At 37.3% G+C, this 14,924-nt stretch overlaps 1 protein-coding gene across 1 annotated transcript; it reads right to left on the bottom strand.

The window, feature by feature from the left end:
• Positions 1–14,049: 14,049 nt before the first annotated feature.
• LOC149239156 (uncharacterized) lies at positions 14,050–14,643 on the bottom strand. Its single transcript, XM_089369772.1, has one exon. It carries the CDS (start codon positions 14,641–14,643, stop codon positions 14,050–14,052), a length of 594 nt encoding a protein of 197 aa, XP_089225898.1.
• Between the last annotated feature and the right edge of the window lie 281 nt (positions 14,644–14,924).

Here is a 14,924-nt window from a genome sequence, read left to right as displayed (position 1 = left end):
AAGTAACTAAAAAGTGTAGATTGAAATTCACGATCACTAAAAATTTGATTTATGAAGTGGAACTTGATGTTGTGCCATTAGACATATGTGGTAGAGTTTTGGGCAGCCCATATCTTTATGATTAAAAAATTATCTTCCATATACATGAAAGGAAGTGCCATTGTTCAAATATGGAGTAGAATACATTGTAAGATCCCATAGCAAGAAACTAAATCTTTCACTTTTAAATGCAGGGCAAATGAATAAACTAGTGAATTCTAGTAAGAATTTTGTGCTTCTAATAATCAAACCCAAGAATGATGTTGATAATGAAGCTTTTCAAGGTTCTTACTCAAGATTGAAATCTGAATTAGTTGAAATAGTAAACCAATATGATGAGATGTTTTAGGAACTGAAAGAATTTACTCTAAAGAGAGGAATCCAACATGAAATACAGTTGCATCAAGATTGTCCTCTTCCTAACATTGGTATGTATAGGATGTCAATGATGGAAAGTGCATAAATTAAAAATAAAATTCAAGAGTTGTTGGACAAAGGAATAATCAGGTCAAGTTCTTCTCCATGTAGGTCACCTATTGTGTTGGTGCCAAAGAAGGATGGAACATGGCACATGTGTGTGGAATTCCATGCATTCAACAATAATACAGTAAAGAATCATTACCCACTGCCTAGAATAGATTATTTACTTTATCAATTGAAAGATGCAAAGCATTTAACTAAGTTGGATTTTAGGAGTGCCTCCCATCAATTAGAATTGCTGAAGGGGACATTTGGAAGACAACATTCAAGACAAAACAAGGTTTGTTTGATTGGCTAGTTATGCTTTTTGGTTTATGTAATGCTCCTGCTACCTTCATGCATATGATGAATGATGTTTTGAGTCCATTTCTTAATGAGTTTGTTATAGTCGACTTAGATGACATCTTAATTTTCAGTAAATCTCATGATGAATGTCATGCATGTGAGGAACGTACTTGATGTCTTAAAGAAAGAATAGTTGTACTTAAAGATGTCAAAGTGTGAGTTTGGAAAAGCTTCTTTAGTTTACTTGGGTCATATTCTTGGGGAAGGTGAGTTGAAAATAGATCCCTCCAAGGTTGATGTCATTTTGAACTGGCCAAGGACCAAGATAATCACTGAGGTAAGAAGCTTTTTGGGAGTAGCACAACATTGGAGGAAATTCATCATTGAATATTCTTCTATATTAGCTCCTTTGCATGCATTGACTAGTGTGAACAAGGTTTTTTAGTGTAGTACTTTCACTTCGAGACTTGATATAGTCATTTGAGATCTAGATTGATGCTAGTGATTACACCATGGATGCAATCCTCATGGAACATGGTAAGCCTATCTATTTTCATTTGGAAACTTTCAATGGTGCAGTGACTAATTATGCTACATATGACAAGGAATTGTGTGCATTGGTTCATAGTGTGAAAAGGTGGAAACACTATTGGATGGGTAAGGAAAAATCATTCACACTGATGATCATCCATTACAATACTTGCAATCTCAATCAAAGTTATAGAAATCAAATCACTTCCGATGGATGGGTTTTCATCAACAATTCCACTTGGTAATAAGGTATAAGGAAGGTATCTATAACAAGGTTGTTGATATGATTTCGAGGCCTATTATTAGTGAAACTACTTTACTCGAGAATAATTATGTTTTTTCATGAAAGTTATAGTGAGCAATATGCATTAAACAATGACTTTCAGGATGTTTATGAAAACTTGAGTTAATGTAACCAAGTAGAGCAACTGGATTATCATTTGCATGGTAACTTGTTGGACCATCTTCGTAAGATATGTATTCCACAGGGTGAAAGAGTTAACATCATAAGAGAGGCACAGACTTCTCTTATTGTTGGTAATTTTGGTGTAAGTAAGATGGTGGCACATCTAGAAAGTTATTGTTATTAGCCTCGTATGCTTGAAAATGTGTCACGTTTTATTCAAGAATGTTAATTATGTGCTATTAGTAAGCCTAACAATAGAATGTTAGGATTGTACACACCACTTCCAATACCTTATCATCCATCAAAGAGTGTTTCTATGGATTTTGTTGGAGGTCTTCCTATGTCAAAAAGGAATCATGCTTATCTTTATTTAGTTGTGGATAGGTTCAAAAAAATGTGTATTTTGATGCCATGTAAAAAGAAAATTACAGCTGAACAAACTACTTAGTTATTTTAGACTTTAAGATTTTGTGGTAGTTTTTTGGAGTAGCATGATCCGGATTATCCACAGTATTATGTTTCTTATGTCGACATTTCGAATCCCAAAGGGCGTCCATCATTAGGACCAAAATTGATAGCATATGAATAATAGTTATTAGTTCTTCTTTCATTCATTATCCTTGAGATTTCAGGAATACAATCTCATTCCATGTATCCCCCCTGTACAAGAAAGTTATGTTAGGGTTTAAGCTTCTGTGGTAGTTTTTTGGAGTAGCATGATCCGGATTATCAACAATATTATGTTTCTTATGTCGACGTTTCGAACCCCAAAGGGGGTCCATCATCAGGACCAAAATTGATAAAATATGAATAATAGTTATTAGTTCTTCTTTCAATCTTTATCCTTGATATTTCAAGAAGACGGATCTCATTCCATGTATCCCCCCTGTGCAGGGAAGTTATGTTAAACTTTAAGCTTCTGTGGATCCGGATGATCTACAAAAGCTTAAAGTTTAACATAACTTCCTTGTACAAGGTGGATACATGGAATGAGATCCGTCTTCTTGAAATCTCAAGGATAAAGATTGAAAGAAGAACTAATAACTAACATTCATATTCTATCAATTTTAGTCCTGATGATGGACCCCCTTTTGGGTTCAAAACGTCGACATAAGAAACATAATACTGTGGATAATCCAGATCATGCTACTCCAAAAAACTACCACAAAAGCTTAAAGTCTAACATAACTTCCCTGTATGGAGGGGATACATGGAATGAGATCTATCTTCTTGAAATCTCAAGGATAAAGATTGAAGGAAGAACTAATAACTATCATTCATATCCTATCAATTTTGGTCCTGATGATGGACCCCCTTTGGGGTTTCAAATGTCGACATAAGAAACATAATATTGTGGATAATACAGATCATGCTACTCCAAAAAACTACCATAGAAGCTTAAAGTCTAACATAACTTCCCTGTATGGAGGGGATACATGGAATGAGATTTGTCTTCTTAAAATCTCAAGGATAAGGATTGAAAGAATAACTAATAACTATCATTCATATTCTATCAATTTTGGTCTTGATGATGGACCCCCTTTAGGGTTCGAAACGTCAACATAAGAAACATAATACTGTGGATAATCTGGACCATGCTACTTAGTTATTTTTTCATAATGTATGGGTGCATTTTAGATTTCCACATCCATTGTTAATGATCAAGATTTTCACTTTGTTGGGAAATTCTGGTCAAGCTTGTGGGGATTCATGCACACCAAATTGAAAAAGAGTACAACATTCCATCCACAAATAGAGGTTGTGAACAGATCGAGATACATCTTCTTCATGGATATTGAAGCAAGCATCCTAAGTTATGGGATGAACATTTGCACTACATTCAACATGCTTACAACTGCGCCAATCACTCTTCAACTCAAACATCGCCATTTGAAGCATGTTTGGGATACTTTCTAAGTCTCCTTTGGAATTCAATTTTGGAAAGGATGTTGTTATTGATGGTCATAGTGACATAGATAAAGCAAGAAGCTTCATTTAACACATCCAATTGGTACACCAAAGAGTTCAAGAACACCTGAAAAAGAGCTAAGCAAAGTACAATTCAAGGCACAACAAGCATTGGGTAGATCACAAGTTCCAAGTTGGTGATGAAGTTTGGCTTCACAATAGTAAAGAGAGGCTCCAATGAGAAGGTAAAAAGATGAAACCAATTCGATATAGTCGATTCAAATTTTAGGAAAAGATTGGTGATCATGCCTTTGGGTTGGATTTGCATTCATATATGCAAATTTATGCTATTGTTAATGTGGAAAATTTAAGGTTGAATGAGCTTTTTTGATTGAAGATGAAGGAGAGAATTTCCAAATTCCTTCCATTGAATATTTCTCTCCAGAATACCTTGATGAACTATAACAGGACACCATTCTTGACAGAAGAAAAAGGTCTTCAAAATGATGGAGTGTTGACTACCTTCGAGTGGGGATCAAAGGAACAAATACTTCCAAGGCCAAATGAATCGAGATTAGAAAGGTGAGGGAATTGTACCCCTCTCTGATGAACAACTAAAAGTGGTCTTTTGTGGTCCAAAAGCTCCTAGTTGGGAGTGATCAGGTGCTCAAAAATTTTCTTGAAATTGAAATTTGTCGTACCAATGTGGAACCTAAATGACCACGTAGTTCTCATCGTCTTGAATGTGTTGCAACACATTTCACGCGAAACACACTTTGTATGCTCCCAGAAACATGTTTTGTTTGATTTTTCGAAACAGGTGAATTAAACAAAAATATCAAGCCAACAGTCCATACTATTCATGTGGCATTTACTAGGCATGCCCACATGGTAGGGTGACTATGCATATGAGTGACGTCCTTCGGCCAATTAGGTGGCACTAAGTGTCAAGATGTTTTTTGGTTCATTGGCTCTGATGTGTTAGTTTGAGGTGGGTGGGTTGGTGGCCAACCTTAGGCTACCACATGGCCTAACCAGAGGCCACCACATGGCAGCTAAAGGGCCACCAAAATTGGTTAAGGGACCCAGTGGATCGGGCGAGGGTCGAACACCACACCTCCGCCCAACAGACAATATCGTCTACCACTACGCTATGATTGGTTCTTATTAAAACATAACATAAATGTTTTTTTTAGGGAGTTATGGGGTCGTGGGTGGGGCTAACAGGTATGCCTCCGCTCGGATGTCCCCAAATAGTTGCATGTGAATGTTGTATCTAGGGCTAACTGCCAAGCCTCTGCCTAGTGGTCTCCAAACCGGCTTTACCCAAACTTTGAAGGTGAATGCGCTGTCTTTAACCTTTTTCCATGCGGTTAGAAGGGGGGCACGCCTTGGGCATATGGCCCCCCATGTGACAACAGTTTTGGCATTACGACGTTAGTGGCCAAATTGGTGGTCTGGAAATTTGAGCCAGATTCTCACAAATTTGGCACTCGGTTAATGGAATTGGAGGCAGAATAGTGGGTTAGGTGTCGAGTTTTGCGAAATTTGTGGTGCGGTTAGTGCCAAAACTTGGAAAAAAACATAACTTATGAAGTTTTTTGACCAGTTTTAGAGAAGAGGCTAGATAGGCATTTTTTAAGCTTCTGAAAACATTGGAACATGTTTTAAAGCCATTTGAACATTGTAAATGGATGTATTCACAAATTTTAGCAAAATGAGAGAGGGCCAAGCCATTGGAAGTTGGACTAGGAGATGTAGCCCAGGAAGTGTGAACTCCTTCATCATGTGCTAATGAGTTATTGTTTATGGTGATGTTTATGTATGGTATATTTTGTTGTTCAGTGTTTTATTTATGTTAATTTCCCCATGAAATTCACATAAAAACACATAAAAACTCATGGTTAACTTGAAATTTATCTCGTAAACCCTCAAGCACTTTATTTATATTCAGAATTGGATTTAAGCAAATCAAACTTTACTTTCCCATTCAGATGATTGTTTGATGGGATAATCTAGGTTTATGGTCACTCCTTGTATATGTGACTCTACTTCATGGTTGCACATCCTTAATACAAGTGTTGATGATAACAATTTAGAAAGTAGATGGATTGTTTAGATATTCCTTAGGATTGGAATAAGGGACCAAAGGACACATTAGTAATAATCGTGTAATTATAGTGTTCATTTTATGTAAGATGTAATATTTCCCTATGCTTTTAATTATTAAATAATATTCCACTAGTTGCTTAACTACTGAATAAATGTGACATTGCCTCTTTAAACAAGATTCACTAGGTATTTATCATGTGGTTACGATGAAATTTCTTTAGATATCCATAAATAAATTGGACAGAGTCCTCCTTATGGAGCCTTTGTTGGAGTATATTGTATTAGAGATTATCTCATAGGATATTGCCTCCTCATAGAAGAAAACAAATATGAGTTGATTCTCCCACAGAGGGTCATTATACAATGGTGTCTTACCTCAAATGTTCTTCTATTGAATAAAGTGTTGGGAATTTCTAATGTCTTCCTTGTGATTCAAGTTTAAGGATTAAATATCATGTAAAAAATCTCAGGATATTACTTAAAGTAATGATATTGGCATGATTGAGTGCATTGATATTATTTTGTTTTATTTTAGCTCGCAAATTTCATGATTAATCAAATTTTGTATCTTACATAGATAGAAGCATCTATCAATCTTATGGCATGATTAATAAGCTTTGATCACATCTAACATTTATTTTTCCATGGTTCCCAGAAAGTACATATGACTTATTTCTGAGTGCACCAAACACTTCAATAACAATGTTACTATTTTTGCAATGACTTCTACAAGTTAACTATTAAAAATGAAACTAATACGTGTGAAAGTATTATTTACAGGGTTATTAGATGACTGCCAATAAATTTTTTCTTTTATGAAATTATTAGATAATATTACAAAAAAATAATGCATAAAAAATATCATTGATAGTACATTAAAATTTAAAAATATAAAGAATGGAAGAAAATATACAGTTCTACAACTAATTCATTTTAGAGAAAAATAAAATAAACTTTATTATTAAAAAAATTATTTTAAAAAGTCTTAGTGAAAATTGAAAGAGAATTTTATGCTTGACATCAATATACTTTTAATGGTATACATCACACCCAAAAAAAATTAATATTTCATTCGAATAGAATTTGACAATTTATTCCCATAAATAGTCTATAAAATGTAACATGTCGCAATCATTCTTTTAAAATCAATTATGGGAAATCCTAAAAGATCTCACCAACTTCGCTAATAATCCTACTTCTCATATTCATGTTATATTTAAAAATATTGATGTGACTGGAGAAAGGGAGGGAAATCAAAAGGAACGTGAAAATTTTAGGGTTGAGTTTAGTTCTTCCTAAATTTCTTTGTTGAATGACATGTAACCATGGGGAATTTTGTCAAAATATAATTTTAAAAACTTTAAAATTACCACTATTAGAGAACCGTATTCATTCATTTTATATCACTCATTATTTAATATGTTATGGCATGTGGATTATTTTTATTATTAATGTTAGGGTTTATCTCTTGGAGAACATTAGCTCCAGTGCAAGGATTCAATTTAAAATCAATATTTATAGTTTCATGGCATATTATTTATACTTTCATGCTATGTTAAAGGATTATATTTCCAATGCTCTTTGTAGTGTAGATAAATTGATTTCGCCTTATCTTTATATCTTTTGAAGATTCTTTTACTTTAATGAGTTTTTTAGTTTTAGATTAAATATTTTCATGAAAATATTTATTACAACCAATAATATATCAAAGGAGAAGGATTAAACAAGTTAGCAAACTTTTCATTTATTTTGATTCTCTCGTATAAATTCCTCCTCTATTCATGGTGCAAATGAGTGACCTTTCAAATTCCAAACCATAGAGAAGGCATGGGTTATGAAACTATTGCCTAGATTTTAGCAATGGATTCGTGCATATGGTATTTTAATGTTAAATCAGAAATGTATGCCTATTAGATTTAGTGTGTGGGGCATTTGTTTTATCCATGAATCAAGTTAGTATATTGTTTTAAGATAGGGGTATTGTTTCAGATATTTTCATTATGTCATGATAAAGTTTCTTAAAATGAATGAACACTATGTCATGTTTATTGTGTTCATATATATGTTACTTTCAATTTTCCTTTATATCACAATGCATCATTGTATTTGATAGTCCAAAGGTTCCATGATGGCTTATATTAGTTTGGGGTCACTATCTATCATGTTGTTGTGTATTTATGTTTCACATTTATAGGAAATTGTAATATTTTGACGTATTTTTTTTTTAAGGTATCTCTTTAACTCATATTGTGTATTTATTCGTAGGATATACTTTTTTATGTTGGTTTCAAGTCTTATTTGTCATTTCAATATTAAATATATAAATTATAATATTTTTTTATGTTTTGGAAAATATGATATCCATTCAAGATGAAAACTTTAAGTCATTATTTACACAACCAAATTAAAGATTATTACAATATTGGTTTCCATGGAAAAAACTTTCTTAGAGGGAAATTGTCCATGTAATCAACGAACAAGGCTATTTAAGGTAATTTTAGTAATTCAAGATAAGATTTGTACATAAGATAGTTTCTCACAATCAATCATCAACAAATGAGCCTCCATACTTGTTAAATTTAGATTACTACTAATTGGGCATTAATCCATAGATCAATTGTAGTGCATATTTGAGGGTAATATGATGCACTTATGGGGTATCCAAAGGGAATTATACTAGACTAGTGATAGTGGATGTCGAAGATTTCTATGATGAGAATTTTTAGAATCAGTGTTCAGAATATTAACCATAGTAGTCATTTTTAATGTTGATGTTTCAAGTATACAACAAGACTCATCATCAGGACAAATCCACAGAGAAAATTAAGGAAGAAGGTAATAAATAGAACAAAAAAGGAAGAGCTGAGACAAATGGTCGACTGTGTAACCTTAAATTATTAATAGAGGAATGATAAAAAAATGGCGATTTAAAAATGATAAGGAATAAAAATGATGATGGAAATTAGAAATGAGAATTACAAATGATAATAATAATTATTAATAAATGATATAAATTCTTAATAATGATTAATATAGCTTAGTTTAAGATAATGATTAATTAATAAAGTTAATAATCATGTTATTATTATATGAATTAATTATTATCATTATTGGTAATAATATTTATTACTAATAATGAGGTTGAACCAATCGTATAATAATTATATTATTAACTAGATTAATAAACATGATACTAAATTAAACCTATGCTAATAATAATTTAAAATTTTTAGAAATTAATACTAATGCTTTATATTAAGGGGGGTTAAATGGGGAGGAAGAGATTTTTTTTTTTTTTTTTGCTAAGTATGATTAATCTATTATATACAAAAAGAGAGTATTGTTACATCGATTGAACAAAGAAAGCCATCATGCCTGAGAGATAGGCCGTTTGAGCATGACTTAGTAAAAAACTGGGAATTTGAACGTGATATCCCACGCAGGGGAATCAGAGAGATACAAACAACAGACACTAGACAATAGTCTCGACACAACAGAAACTAGACAATAGACCCGACACAAGAACATAGAGAAAGCTTGACAAACACAGCCAGAAAGAACCTTTCCTCCTTTCCACTGGGCTTCAAAAACTGATGAACAGCTGAAACACAAGTTTACTCATCGGGTGGCTCCTCCAAAATCCTGCACCATCCTTCTTTCGGTTCCTACCTGTTCGGCAGAGCATGAGAAACTGGCACTATGTTGATGGCGCTGGCTGGCTGAGAAGTCCCGTGTTGCATATCAGTAGAAGGCCTCGGAGAGTTGAGATTTTGATCTTCCTCTAAGTGAGGCATAGGGGCACTAGGCTCACCCTCATCTTGGGCTTCTTCTAAGAAGAGAACAGAGACATGAGCCTTAATCCGCGGGCGATTGAGAGAACAATTGAACGAGAATATAGTTGAGCCAAAGGACGGCGAGTTGGAGGAGTCTGGAGAGTTTGGGTCTAGGTATTGACTTGGTCTCAGAATGCTCTCTGTTCCCAGAGGAGGAGGAGCTTGCCTCATGGAGCCAGACCCAACAGAAGGGCGTGAAGGGTTGCCGCATCCGGAGCCTCTGCGGCTAAGCATGCGCTGGCGGGGTCTCGACATAGCGGCCAGAAAAGCACGAACAGTAATGTTGAAATCTCCTTCAGTGGAAATTCCATGACCAGCAATGAGAATTCCATGAACACCACAGGGGATGCCGCCAACAGCTGAGGGGAAATTACGCACCATGAGCCCTGCCTCAGGCGCAATCCAAAGATAGCAACCAGAGCATGACCCCCCAAGCCCAATCTGTATCAAAACTCTGAATCGTTCCAAGCAGAATGAAACACAGTAGCATGTTGCTGAAGCTAAAGCTATTAAATACATGAGTGCCACCCCCTCGGTTCTCACCCGCCATTACTATGGAAATCAAGATCGTTGCAGGCAGAAATCCTCCAGTGCAGCCGTAACTGGACAGCGATTTAATGCCGAGACCAAACAAACAAACAACCGTAATGTTAACCACCTGCGAGTTCATATCCACCCACCTGATATTCTGTCTGGCGAGCATACTGGACAGGTGCCTTCCATGCTATGCCTTCCCCCATCCCATCATGGTTAATGCTTTACAGATCACCCGCATCGGGGCGTGTAGCTTCTTCTTGAACCAGTTGATTGCATTCCTACATTTTCTCATTGTTCGGAATTATGTTTATTGATCCTGTGAGTAAGGCGAGATTGCTTTCTACCCCCACGTTGGCTAGGATGTCAACGACTTTGTTTCCCTCCCTCTTAACGTGACTGAAGATTATTGCTCTGCTGTTAAGAAGCTCAAGTTCTATTACTTCTAATCTGGCCTCCAGTCTCCAACTCGTAGCAATCTTGCTAGCATGAGAACCATTGAGGATTTGTTTGACCATATTGATAAGAAGTAGAGAGTCTCCCTCTACCTCCAGAGGATGGTAATTGTGTGTTCTTGCTAAGAGGAGACTTTGCCATAAGCCTTCCATTTCCGCCGAGTTGTTGGTGTCCCAACCAATATTTCCAAAGTAAATGAGTTGAGGCTTTCCTGCATGATTCCTGAATATTCCACCATAACCTGCCTTCCCAGGGTTGCCCTTTGAGGCTCCATCAAAATTGAGCTTAAAAGTGTGCTCTGGAGGAGCTGTCCAAGAATCTCTATTTGAATTGATGTTTCTTGGGGCATTGTTGAGAGTCACATTAGGGAGTTGTATATTCCAGTTTTCCCAAATGGCTCTCTCACTGTCGATTGAGGGAAGGTCCTCCTTAGTCCAGGTATGTATCAGCAGAGTTTCTTTGAGGTTTGTGCAGAATCTGCTCCATATGTTCTCTAAAGGAGAACTTTGATTTTTGAATATACGTTTGTTCGTTTCTTTCTAGATTCCCCAAACTAGCAGACCTGGAATTATTTTCCACATATGGTTAAGAATTCCACTCTTGAATGGTTTCTTTTGCCATTGACACAAAGTATTTATTATTTCCTCTGACACTCTACATCTTCTCTGACATCTAAAGCTTACCTTCTCCCATAACTGATTGGCCATAGCGCAAGAGTCAAACAAATGCTGAAGGGTTTCCTCCTGGGCTTTGCAATTGACACACATTGAGGGACCATGGTAATTTCTTCTCCTTAGCTTATCCCATGTTAGAATTTTCTGATGTCCAACTAGCCAAAGAAAGAGAGATACTTTAGGCCAGATCCTTGAATCCCAAATTTTTCCCCAGAGGAGATCGAGGGGAGACGGGTTGGAGTTGATTAATTCGTAAGCTTCGGAAGTTGTGAAGGTTCCTTTTGGCCTGTATCCCCATCTTAGTATGTCTTTGCCTTCTAAATTTCGTATGCATCGATTTTGGAGCTCCCATTCCAGACTCTCCCTGAAGGGGCGATCCATATTCCTTATTAACCTATCAATTTGAATCCATTGCCTGTATCCCTGCGCATTCTCCTGGGTCCAGTGTTGTCTAATTATTTGCTGATGTTGCTCCTCCCTGATGTATGATGGAAGAGGGTGGAGAGTGCTACTAAGCTTTGGCATTTGGTTCCAGGCGTCAGTCCAGAAGCGTGTTGTTTCACCATTTCTTACTTCCCAAAAACTGTGGTGTTGTATCAACATGTAATGTTGCTTGGCCGCATTCCATATGAGGGAGCCCTTTGCATTGGGAATAAGTCTTATAAGCTCCTTTTGTGGTCTGTGATTTGCGTATTTGGCTGTCCAGATTGTGGCCCAAGGTTTTTCATTGTTGGAGAGCCATTGCCACCAGAGTTTGGCACACATTATCGCATTACTTTGATTGGGATCTCGCAATCCAATGCCTCCCTTTTCTTTAGGCATACAAACAGTTGTCCAATTTACCAGGGCCCATTTGCGATTGGTAGCTGTGCTCCCCCATAGGAAGTTATGTTGAAGATCCTTTATTCTTTTTATAACCCATTTGGGCGTTGCAAGAATTGAAAATAGGTAGAGCGCCATAGCCTGAAGCACAGCCTTTATGAGCACCACCCGGCTAGCAATGTTAAGAGTTCGATGCATCCAAAGATTTAGACAAGAATCCAGCTTCTCAATTAAGGTGCGCCAGGTGGAATGCTTGATGGCTGAGTCAATGAGGGGGGCTCCAAGATATTTAGTAGGGAGAGAGTCAATGGGGAAACCCAAAATGCAGGCTATTGCACGCTGCACCACAGGGGCTGTATGAAAGAAAAAGATTTGAGATTTGGCATTGTTAACACTGGTGCCCGAGGCTTCAGAGAAGTCGTTGAGAAGAGATTTGAAGAGGGAGGCTTCCTGAACCGAAGGGTATCCAAAAAACATGTTATCATCATCAAACTGCTGATGGGTTATGGCTGGGGTACCATGGATGGAGAGCCCTTTGAGCTGGTGGGAGGCGAGAGTAGATTTGATATGCCGTCCTAATCCTTCGGCCATTAAAACAAAAAGGAAGGGGGAAAGAGGATTGACCTGCCGAATTCCTCTGGAAGGACTGAAGGGTTTATAGGGAATTCCATTCACAAGTATGGAAAAGAAGGAGGAGGATATAAGACTCATAATCCACCCCACCCACATGGGTGAGAATGCATTTAACATTTTTTTCATATAAGTCCAACTTAGTTTATCAAATGCTTTTGAGAGATCAAGCTTCAGTAGCATACCTGCCTGTTTGTGGTGCTTGAGGGAGTGAATAACTTCATGCATGAGGATGATTCCATCGAGGATCTGCCTCCCTTCTACATAGCCAGATTGTTCCGGTGATATTAGCAATGGCAGAAGAGGCTTTAGCCTGTTTGCAACGACTTTAGAGATAACTCTGTAAATGACGTTGCATAGTGCTATAGGGTGAAATTTATTCAGTGTGTTAGAAATCTCTTCCTTTGGGATGAGCGCAATGAAGGTTGCGTTGAGGGCAAGTAAGAGCCAGTGCAGAGCTCTGGATTCCTCCACAACTTGCCAGCTCGTCTTTTAACATCTCCCAGAACTTGTGATAGAAGGTTGAAAAACCATCGAGTCTCGGGGCTTTGCCCTCTTAGAGCTGGTGCATGGCTATATCCACCTCCTGAGGTAGAATAGGGTGTAGGAGGAGCTCATTATGTTCTTCAGTGATAATTTTTGGAATCTTTCGGATGATTTTTTCGATGGCTGGATTTCTGTTTGCCTTAGGCTCGCTGTGCACCTATTTGAAATGTTGAAGAAATTCCTCCTCAATTTCTTCATGCTTTTCCACTCTTGTCCCTTCCTGATTCTGAATGAAGGATATGTTGTTGTTCATTTGCCTTTGGACAATAGTTCTATGGAAGAATTTAGTGTTCCTTTCCCCCTCTTTTAACCATATTATCCTGGATTTTTGCCTCCATAGGATTTCCTCTTGCTTTCTCCTCTCCTCGAGTTGAGCATTTATGCGTTGCTCCTATTCTAAGGTCCAATTGGTGTGTCCCTTGGTAATGATTTGTTGCTGAAGATCTGCCATTTCCTTGCTTAGAGTTTGTTGCTCCTTGAAGATATCTCCAAATGTCTCTTGATTCCATTTCTTAATTTGGATTTTTAGATATTTAAGTTTCTATTGAAACTGAAACATTTTGGATCCTTCTGGTGGGCAGAAGTTACTCCACACTGTTTTGACGAAGTCCTTGAAAGTAGGATGTGTAAGCCAGCACTCTTCGAAGCGAAAGGGTCGCTTGATTGTGTTGCTGGGCCTTTGCCATTGGAGAGATATGGGCCAATGGTCAGATCCTGAGTAAGGGAGAATGGAGGTTGCTATATCCCCTCCTAGATGTACCGAATTATCTGTGATGAGGAATCTGTCTAAATTTTAGGCGATTTGATACTTTCCGGCTCTGCGGTTGCTCCAAGTATGTATGCTGTTGCAGAATTGCAAGTCGATAAGAGAGTTGTTTTGTATGAAGTCTTTGAAGTGGACATTTTCCTGATCCAGCCTGATTCGCCCACCTTGTTTTTCCTCCAGCTTGGTGATCATATTGAAATCCCCTCCAATGATCCATAGAGGATGCATTCTGCTTAAGCTTAAAGCTTCTATTGTATTGAGTAAGGCTATTTTGTTTCCAGCTTCCTGAGGGAAGTAGACATTAGTAAGGTTACCAGGAATATTAGTACCTATGATGTGGAAGGTAGCCTGTATGATATTGTGGGAGGCATGAAAATCATGGAGGAAGATCATTTGCGGGTTCCACACTATAGCTAGTCCCCCTGATGCTCCTTCTGTGTCCACTGCTACTGATTGGCATCCTGGCCAAGATCTGGAGAGGATGCTTCCTAGCGTATTGCTACTGCATTTAGTTTCTTGAAGAAAACACATTTGTGGTTTCTCCAACTTTATCATGTTTTTTACAGTTCGGAGTTTCCCTGGGCTGTTGAGCCCCCTTAAATTCCATGAGGTGAGCTTCATGATTCACTATTGATGAAGGGTTTGTAGTACTTCGTCAATTTTTCATACCTGCCTGAGTCCACCAGGATCTTTCCTACTTCTATTGTTTGTTGGAGCTCCGTTCTTCTCCCTCTCTTTTTGAAGTCTCTTGGGGTGAGGCTACCATCCCAGGAACTGCTTGGTTGGATGTGTAGTTAATTCTGCTGATATACCTTCGAGAGAACTATTTCTAGCTTGTTGAGTTGCATCTCTAGGATTTGATCGTAATTTTTCGTTTTGCATGCTTGCTCGAGCTCAAGTAA

This window comes from Pinus tabuliformis, chromosome 8, assembly GCF_031772625.1.
Source record: "Pinus tabuliformis cultivar Carrire ecotype Pingquan chromosome 8, CPIR1, whole genome shotgun sequence".
NCBI classification, from domain to species: domain Eukaryota; kingdom Viridiplantae; phylum Streptophyta; class Pinopsida; order Pinales; family Pinaceae; genus Pinus; species Pinus tabuliformis.
Note: the sequence above shows the minus strand (reverse complement) of the source record. Positions and strands in the feature narration are given on the sequence as shown.

What these genes read in the sequence shown, in the direction of transcription:
- LOC149239156 (XM_089369772.1), bottom strand. Translation starts at nt 14,643, where the DNA reads ATGAAGCTCACCTCATGGAATTTAAGGGGGCTCAACAGCCCAGGGAAA.